Source organism: Eimeria acervulina, genomic scaffold, assembly GCF_000499425.1.
Source record: "Eimeria acervulina Houghton genomic scaffold, Eah_scaff661, whole genome shotgun sequence".
Taxonomy (NCBI): Eukaryota; Apicomplexa; class Conoidasida; order Eucoccidiorida; family Eimeriidae; genus Eimeria; species Eimeria acervulina.
The window spans coordinates 10,001-19,288 of record NW_013547214.1 but is presented as its reverse complement, the minus strand read 5'-3'; the positions used below and the strand labels follow the sequence as shown (position 1 = coordinate 19,288).

At 54.9% G+C, this 9,288-nt stretch overlaps 1 protein-coding gene across 1 annotated transcript in view; it reads right to left on the bottom strand.

Moving 5' to 3' along the window:
- Positions 1-3,152: 3,152 nt before the first annotated feature.
- The window catches only part of EAH_00045790 (hypothetical protein, conserved), a gene marked incomplete at both ends in the record, with an annotated part of 6,949 nt that continues 813 nt past the window's right edge, over positions 3,153-9,288 (bottom strand). Inside the window, 9 exons of the mRNA XM_013391570.1 lie at positions 3,153-3,811; positions 3,973-4,026; positions 4,532-4,626; positions 5,118-5,709; positions 6,161-6,285; positions 6,703-6,968; positions 7,200-7,899; positions 8,095-8,414; positions 8,557-9,288. The exon at positions 8,557-9,288 is cut by the window's right edge and continues 813 nt beyond it. Of these exons, the coding sequence (XP_013247024.1) occupies positions 3,153-3,811; positions 3,973-4,026; positions 4,532-4,626; positions 5,118-5,709; positions 6,161-6,285; positions 6,703-6,968; positions 7,200-7,899; positions 8,095-8,414; positions 8,557-9,288 (3,543 nt within the window). The remainder of the gene's footprint in view (positions 3,812-3,972; positions 4,027-4,531; positions 4,627-5,117; positions 5,710-6,160; positions 6,286-6,702; positions 6,969-7,199; positions 7,900-8,094; positions 8,415-8,556) is intronic.

Below are 9,288 nucleotides of genomic sequence, written 5' to 3'. Positions count from 1 at the left end.
TAAATAAATAAATAAATAAATAAATAAATAAATAAATAAATAAATAAATAAATAAATAATAAAACGAAGAGGAGTTAAAAACAAACAAAACAAAAAAAAAGTCAAACGCATTAAAAGAAGACAGAGACGAACAAACAATAAATAAATAAATAAATATATAAATAAACATATAAATAAACTAAAAATAAATATATAAATCTATAAACAGATAAATATATATATATATATATATAATAAATATGTAAACAGAGACAGAAAGAAAAACAAACAAACAAACAAACAAATATAAAACAAAGACAGACAGAGACAACTAAACAAAAAGAGAAGAAGGGACGCCAAGCCGCTCAATCCTCAATAGCAGCAGCAGCAGCAGCAGCAGCAGCAGCAACAGCAACAGCAGTTGCAGAAGCAGCAGCGAGGCTAGCAACAAAGAGGTTTTGTTTGTCTCTACGATATCACCACTCAAACAAACAGCAGCAGCAGCAACAGCAGCTGCAAGAGCAACAGTAGCAGCACCAGCAGCAACATTAACAGCACCAGCAGCAACACCAGCAGCATCAGCAGCATCAGCAACACCAGCAGCATCAGCAGCATCAGCATCATCATCATCATCATCATCAGCAGCAGCAGCATCAGCATCAGCAGCAGGAGCATCATCATCATAAGCAGCAGCATAAGAGAATGTGTAAGGAAGGAGAAGGCGTAGTGATAACAAAGGATTCTGGCTCTGCTGTCTCTTCACCTCGGTCGTTCAGCGGCTCTGGCTGCGCAGTGTATGCAGACGGAGGTGTATATACAGGGCAGCTTGTAAAAGGACAGAGAGAGGGGTTTGGGGTGTATGTACACCCGAACGGTGATAAATATGAAGGCAACTTCAAACAAAATAAAAAACAAGGCCTCGGCAAAATCACATTCGCTAATGGTGGATTCTTTCACGGTACACCTGCTGCTGCTGCTGCTGCTCCTGCTCCTGCTGCTGCTGCTGCTGCTGCTCCTGCTGCTGCTCCTGCTGCTGCTGGTGTTAGTGGTGGTGGTGGAGGTGGTGGTGGTGGTGCTTTGCTGCTGCATTTGCTGCTGCTGCTGCATTTGCTAGTACTGCTTCTGCAGCTGCATCATTTGCTGCAGCATGATTTGCATCAGCTGCTGCACCATTTGCTGCTGCATCATTAGCTGCAGCAAGATTAGCATTAGCTGCTGCATTAGCTGCTGCATCATTAGCTGCAGCAAGATTAGCATTAGCTGCTGCATCATTAGCTGCTGCATCATTAGCTGCTGCATCATTAGCTGCAGCATCATTAGGTGCTGCATCATTAGCTGCAGCAAGATTAGCATTAGCTGCTGCTGCACGATCCGGTTTGATCAGGAAGCTTTGCTGACGACTGTCGGTGTGGGGTGGGGACGCGACAATTTCCGAATGGGGACTTTTACTATGGACGTTGGGCACGAGGACGCTACAGCGGTGCCGGTGTTTATTGCTTCAATGAAAGCAAACAAAAAGTACTTGCTGCTGCTGCTCCTCCTCCTCCTCATGCTCCTAATGCTGCTGTTAATGATGCTCCTAATGATGCTGCTGCTAATGATGCTGCTGCTAATGATGCTCCAAATGATGCTGCTAATGATGCTGCTGATGATGGTGCTGGTAATGGTGCTGATGCATCATTTGCTGTTGCTGCTGCTGCTGCTGCTGCTGTTGCTGCTGCTGCTGTTGCTGCTGCTGCTGCTGCTGCAGCTGCGGGGTGACTGGGTCGACGGGGAGTTTGTGCGGGGGGAGTGGCTGTGGGCTGACGGCAGCAAATATGTAGGTTTATTTTATCGAGGTAAGCCTCAGGGTAGAGGCATTTGGAACATAGGAGGAGAGACAGAGGTTGTTGGTGAGTATAAGCAGCATGTTGTCCCCCTTGAACGCTCTCCTGCTCCTGCTGCTGCTGCTGCTGCTGCTGCTGCTGCTGCTGGTGCTGGGGAGCCGGGGGATGGGTCTAAGGCTGGGGTATCTGCAGCAGCAGCAGCAGCAGCAGCAGCAGCAACGCGTGCAAAGAAGCAGCAAATATCTGTGTACTGGTATACACACGAAGTCAGAGCAAAAGAACAATAAAATAAAAGACTCATCTCCTTCACCTACTTCTAGCGGCCTCCTAAATGCAATAACATTCTCCCACTATATATAGGGGCCCCAAGGGGGGCCCCCTTATAGGGGCCCCCAGGGGGGCCCCCTTTATAGGGGCCCCCAGGGGGGCCCCCTTTATAGGGGCCCCAAGGGGGGCCCCCTCACTGTAACACTTATAGTTGGGGGCCCCATGGGGCCCCCTTACTTCCCTTTACTGACACACTCATAGTAGGGGCCCCAGGGGGGCCTCCTTTTAGGGGCCCCATGGGGGGCCCCATTATAGGGGGCCCCTCATTGCAGCAACACTCCCTATAAGGGGGCCCCCTTGGGGCCCCCTTAAAAAGGGCACGACGGGAGGGCCCCTTAGATTAGCCACAGGGGGGCCCCATTATAGGGGCCCCTCTGGGACCCCTATAATGGGGCCCCCGTTAAGGGGCCCCCGCATCTTTGCAAGCCTTATAGGATCTTCAGGGGGCCCCCGTTATAGGGGCCCCCCATAATGTGGGGCCCCTATTATAGGGGCCCCACATTATAGGGACCCGTGATATAGGGGACCCTCTTTATATAGCGGCAACTGTATAGCACCCCCCCTCTATGGGGGGCCCCTGTTATAGGGGGCCCCTTGATGAGGGCCCCCTGAGGGTTGTGCTATGTTTGTGTATGAATAGGGTTTGCTGTTGTTTGTTTGTTTAAAGAGATATCATAAAAGAATATGTAAATAGCACTGAGGGATTGCATGCGCTGCTACTGCTTCTGCTGCTGCTGCTTCTGCTGCTTCTGCTGCTGTTGCTGCTTCTGCTGTTGTTGTTGCTGCTGCTGCTGCTTCTGCATGAAGCAGAGACACAAAGAAAAAGAGAGAGACGGAGACAGAGAGAGGCAGAGACAGATAAACTTAGGCCTTCTGAGTTATACATTTATATATTTATTTTATTTTGTTTATTTTATTTATTTTATTTATTTTATTTTATTAATTTAATATAATTTTACAAACATAAAATATATTATTATTTGACTGCAAATAAAAAATATTAGACGGACGCAGGGGGCCTCACGTTTTGCTGCTGCAGCAGCAGCTGCTGCTGCTGCTGCTGCGGCGCAGCAGCAACGACAGCAAAGAAGCGGCAGCCTCGGCTGAGATTTCACTGTTGCTGCTGCTCATGCCAGCAGCAGCAGGAGCAGCAGCAGGAGCAGCAGCAGCAGGAGCAGCAGGAGGCGGCAGCAGCACCTCATATACTTCCCAGCCCCTCAAAGACAGCAAAGCAGCTTCTAGCGCTGCAAAGGCAGCAGCAGCGCTGCTGCTGCTGTTGCTGCTGCTGCTGCGGTTGTTGCGCAGCAAGAGAGCAACGCGTAACTGGCCGCTTGCTCTGCTGGTGCTCCCACTGGTACTGGTGCTGCTGCTGTTGCTGTTGCTGTTGCTGCTGCTGCTGCTGCTGCTGTGGTGCTGCGGCAGAAGTAGCTGCAGCGCGACGTCCACGAGGACGCCGTGCTGCACTTGAGCAGCAGCAGCAGCAGTAACAACCCTCCGAAGCACTTTGTTTGCTGCTGGGGTCTCTGCCTGCCAAGGGCTCTGCTCCAGCAGCAGACGCTGCAGCTGCTGTGCTTGCTGCTGCTGCTGCTGTTGCTGCTGCTGTTGCTGCTGCTGCTGCTGCTGGTGCTGCTGGCAGTGGTTAGGGAGCAGCTGGAGGAGCTCCGTCCCCACTTCTTTACCTGCAGCAAACCATACAGATGCAGCAGCACACGTTGCTACTGTTGCTGCTGCTGCTGCTGCTGCACTTGCTGCGACTACCCTTTCGCAACTCCTGCTGCTACTGCTGCTTCTAGAGGAGCAGCAACTGTTGCTGCTGCTGCTGCTGCTGCTGCTGCCGCACCTGCATCCTGGAAGGCTGCTGCGAGCCTGGCGAAGAGAGAGAGCACAGGGCCCCCTAAAAGAAGAAGAGAAGCAAAAAACAGACAAAACAACAACTAAATAAATATATTTAAATTAATAATTTATTTTATTAATTAAATAAACAACAAAAAACCAAAAGGCAGCAGATGCATTTACAGCAGCAGCAGCAAACAAGCAGCAGCAGCAAACAAGCAGCAGCAGCAAACAAGCAGCAACGGCAGCAAAGCAGCAACAGCAGCAAACAAACAGCAACAACAAGCAAACAAGCAGCACAAGCAGCAAGCAAACAGCAGCATCAACAAAGAACAGACACGCAGCAGCAGCAAACCAACAAGCCGCAGCAGCAGCAGCAGCAGCAGCACCAAACAAGCAGCAGGCACAAACACAAACACCAGCAAGCAACGAACAAACAGCAGCAAACAAATGCACAGCAGCAGCAAACACCAGCAGCAAACACCAGCAGCTACCAAACAGCAACAGCAGCAGCAAACGTAAAACAGCAAAAAGCAGCAGCAAATGTGTGGCAGCGAAAGCCCCACCTCCGCCAACTAATGCAGGCTGCTGCTGTTGCTGCTGATGCTGCTGCTGCTGCTGCAGCAGCCGCAGCAACTGCTCCAGGACTCCATAGCGCTGCCTAAGCAGCAACAACAATACGCACACCGCAGCAGCATCCCATGCAGCAGCAGCATCAAAATCTAATAGCAGCAGCAGCAGCAGCAAATCTAATAGCAGCAGCAGCAGCAGAAGAAACAGCAACAAGCACACGTGCTGCTGCAAAGCAGCAGCAAATAAAGGTGTCCTTAGTTGGAGCAGTTGCTGCGGCTGCAGCAGCAGCAGCAGCAGCATCAGCAACAGCAGCAGCCTGCTTAGTTGGCGCAGGCGGGGCTTTCGCTGCTGCTGCTGGAATTGCTAGCAGCAGCAACCCCAGCAGCAGCACCACCCACTGCAGCAGGAGCAGTAGCATCAACCGTAGTAGTAGGCACAGCAGCACCAACAGCAGCAGCAGCAGCAGCAGTAGCAGCGGCAGCAGCGGCAACAGCAGCAGCAGCAGCAATGTACTTAAGAGTCTGAGACCACTCGTGCAGATTTATTTTATTGTCTGTCTCCTCCCAGCAGTCTCCACACCAACGAATTGCCCGCACACTAATGCTGCTGCTGCTGCTGTTGTTGTTGCTGCTGCTGCTGCTATTGTTGCTGCTGCTGGTGGGTCCGGTGCCAGGGCTGCTGCTACTGCAGCTGCTGCTGCTGTTGCTGCTAGGGCAGTGGCTGCTGCTGCTGTTGCTAGTGAAGATGCTGCTGCTGCTTCCTGACCTGCTGCTGCTCGCAGCACCTTGAGGGGCGTTTGCTGTGGCTGCTGCTGCTGCTGCTGAGGGAGGCAGCAGCAACAGCAGCAAGGCTTCGGGTGAAAGGAAGCTGCGCGATGCCTCCTCTGCTGCTGCAGCAACAGCAGCAGCAGCAGACGGCAGCAGCCCCTTGAGCCGCAGCAAATGAGGGGGAGCAGCAGCGCAGGGGGCAGGCATAGGGACACAAGCTGCTGCTGCTGCTGCTGTTGTTGTTGCTGCTGCTGCTGCTGGTGCTGCTGCCGGTTGGCCCTGGCGCTCCTGCAGCCGTTGCTGCTGCTGCAGCTCTTCATGTTGCTTCCTGCTGCTGCTGCTGCTGCTGCGGAACAGCCAGAGGTCCTCCATCGAGTCCTGAGGAGACAACAGCTGCAGACTCCCTGGGGTATGCAGCAGCAGCATGTAGGAGCAGCAGCAGCAGCAACAGCAGCAGCAACAGCAGCAGCAACAGCAGCAGCATGCCGAAGCACCACGAAGCAGCTGCAGCCGCATGTAGCAGCAGCTGCAGCAACATGCAGCAGCTGCACGGTGTAGCAGCAGCACAGCGCCCCTGCAGCAACACGTAGCAGCAGAAGTAGCAGCAGCAGCAGCAACTAGCAGCAGCAGCATGCGGCAGCAGCAGCACAGAGTGTACTCTAGTATCGTTCGCTTCGCTGCTGCTGTTTAACTGAGGCGAGGACTGCAGCAGCAGCACAGGAGGCCTCCGCAGCTGGCGTCTTCTTGCTGCTGCTGCTGCTGCTGCTGCTGCGTTGGGGAGAGGCCACACCTCCCCCTCCGCTGCTGCTGCAGGGGCAGCAGCAACTGTATGCACTGCAGCAGCGGCTCCCGTACGACTGGTAGCAGCAGCAGCACTGGGTGGCGGAGCAGCAGCAGCAGGGGCAGCAGCAGCAGGGGGAGCAGCAGCAGCAGCAGCAGGTGGCCGCAGCTCCGGCTGCCGTGAGCTGAGAAGGAGAGTGCTGCAGCAAAAACAATCAAACAAACTCTCCACTCCTCAACACCACACAAAGGCAACCCAGCAGCAGCAGCAGCAGCAGCAGCGGCAGCAGCAGGGGGAGCAGCAGCAGCAGCAGCAGTAGCAGCGGCAGCAGCAGCAGAAGCAAAACCCAGACCAACGCAAAAAAACCACAGCAGCAGCAGTAGTAATGAGAACAGCAGCACTAGCAACACGACACCGAGGGCCAGCAGCAGCAGCAACAGCAACAGCAACAGTAACAGCAGCAGCAGCAGCAAAAGCAGCCGCTGAACGTATGTGCTGCTTGAAGCAAGACAAGCAACGAAGCAGCGAAGCTGGTGTTGCTGTGGCTGCTGTTGTTGTTACTGTTGCTGTTGTTGCTGCTGTTGCTGCTGCTGCTGCTGCTGCTGCTGCTGCTTACCAGGCGAGGGCATCGGATTGAGAGACACGCCAGAGCAGCGCAGCAGCCTCAGCGCGCTGCTGCAGGCTGAGTCGCCTTTGCTGCAGCTCAGCTGCTGCTGCTGCTACTGCTTCTTCTGCTGCTACCTTTATGCTCTCCTTTCGCTGCCGTTGCTGCAGCGGTAGGGCCTCTAGCTGCTGCTGCTCCAGCAGCACACTCCGCAGCAGCTGCAGCAACAGCGCTGTCGACACGCCTGATGCATCTCCTCGCTGCTGCAGCAGCAGCCGCTGCAACCAGCACCAGCAGCAGCAGACAGAGCACAATGCAGCAGCAGCAGCAGCAGAAGCAGACAGAGAGCAAAACAGCGGCAGCAGCGGCAAGAGAAGCAACAGCAACATCGGCACGCGTTCTCGCCTCTGCATGATACACGTGAGCAGCAGCAGCAGCAGCAGCAGCAACAGCAGCAACAGAAGCAGCAGCAAAAACAGCAGCAGCAACAGGAACTGCAGAAACCTTACAAGGTATTCTGCTGCACCCCGAGGCAGCAAAACGCCTGCTGCTGCACAGCACAGCAGCAGCGCCGACAGAAGCTGCTGCTCCTGCTGATAGTTTGCTGCTGCTGCTGCTGCTGCTGCTGTCGTGAGGCCTGAAGCCAAGTGCGTCCAGCATGTAATAATGCCCTTCAAAAGGTTTATGCTGCTGCTGCTGCTGCTGCTGCTGCTGGGATCCGTAGGCCAAGGCTGCAGCGCTGCAGCAACTGCAGCAGCAAATCCTCCTGAAGGGCGCTGGTGTCCTTGCTGTGCAGTAGCAACAGCAGCAGCAGCAGCAGCAGCAGAAGCCGCAAAGGTTGCTTCATCTGCTAGCAATGGGGTATAAGAGAAACCCTGCAGCAGCTGCAGCTGCAGCAGAGCACCTGCTGCTGCTGCGAGCTGCTGCAAAGACAGCGCAGTAGGCCCTGCTGCTGCATCTGCTGCTGCAGCTGCTGCCGTTGTTGCTGCTAGCTTGTGCAGCAACGGCGGCCCCCAAACAGTTGGCTGCGGGGCTCTCCAGGCAACAAGCGTCTGCAGCAGCAACAACAAATCAGATAGATTGCTGCTGATGCTGCTGCTGCTGCTGTTGCTGGTCTTTGCGTTCTGTTGCTGCAGCAACTCCGGCAGCCTAGCAGCAACAGCAGCAACAATTGCTGCCGATGGAAACTGCGGGCTGCGCAGGTCCTCCCTGAGAAGCAGCAGCAGCACAGCAGCAGCACAGCAGCAGCAGCAGCAACAATAACAACAACACAAGCACGTGGCAGCAGCACCCTGAACTAGAAAGCAAGCAGCAGCAACACGCACGGCAGCAGCAGCGAAACGACAGGCAGCAGCAGTAACACGACAGGCAGCAGCAGCACAAAAGCCAGTAGCAGCAGCGTACGAAGCGTATAGCCAGCATGCTGCAGCAGCATCGCTGGTGCTGCAGCAGCCGCTGCGCAGCAGATGCAGCACGCGGGGCGCCAACTGTACAGCGACCTCCCACCACTGAACCTCGTCTGCTGCTGCTGCTGCTGCTGCTGCTGGTTCTGCTGCTGCTGCTTCTGTGGCTGTTGCTGCGGTAGCTACTTGTGCTGCTGCTGCAGCGGAAGCAGCAGGCCGGCCAAGGCGCGACAGCTTCATTTGCTGCAGCAGCAGCAGCTGCTGCTGAGGAGTCAAAAACTCCAGGTGCAGCAGCAGCAATCCGGGCAGCGAGCGCAGCAACTGAGGACAAAGCAGCAGCAGCAGCAACAACAACAACAATATGGAAGCAGCAGCAGCTGAAGCAGCTGATCCAGCAGCAGCACCAACAGCCACAGCAGCAGCAGAAGCAGCAGCTGCTGCTGTTGCAGCAGCTAAGCCTCACTTCAGAGGGAAAAGGCGTTCCTGCTGTTGCTGCTGCTGCTGCTGCACGCAGCAGCAGCAGCAAATCGATTCCTTTGAACGTCTCACTGCGCAGCAGCAAAACCTTATAAACAGCAGAACACTGCAGCAGCTGCATCGCAGCAGTCCTCGCTGCAGCAGCAGCAGCTGCGGTTGTTGCTGCTGCAGTGGCTGCTGCTGCTCCTGCTGCTGCTGAGAAGGGAGCTCCACTGCCAGCAGCAGCAGCAGCAGCACCGCTTGACAGGCGGTTCGTCAGTGCTGCTGTTTTTGCTGCTGCAGCAACAGCTGAGACGACAGTCCTGCTGTTGCTGCTGTTGCTGCTGCTGTTGCGACCCAGCAGCACCTTGGCTCGCTGCAGCGCAGCAGCAAGCAGCAGAAGTGCTGCTGCTGCTGATGGATCCGTTTTGCTGCTGAAGAGCGGCAGGGAAAACTGCTGCAGGCGCTGCGCTGCTGCTGCTGTCGGTTCGGTTGCTGCTGTTGCTGCTGTTGCTGTTGCTGCTGCTGCGTCAGGGTCGAGGTTCATGGGGGCCCTAGTAGCAGCAGCTGGGCCCTGCTGCTGCTGCTGCTGCTGCGTCTGGTGCAGCTGCTGCTGCTGCCATCGCTGGATGTCCTGCAGTAGCAGCTGCTGCTGCTGCGGTGTTGGGGGAGCAGCAGGGAGCTGCTGCAACAGCTTCAAGCAAGCAGCAGCAACAGTTGCTGCATGTTTGCTGCTGCA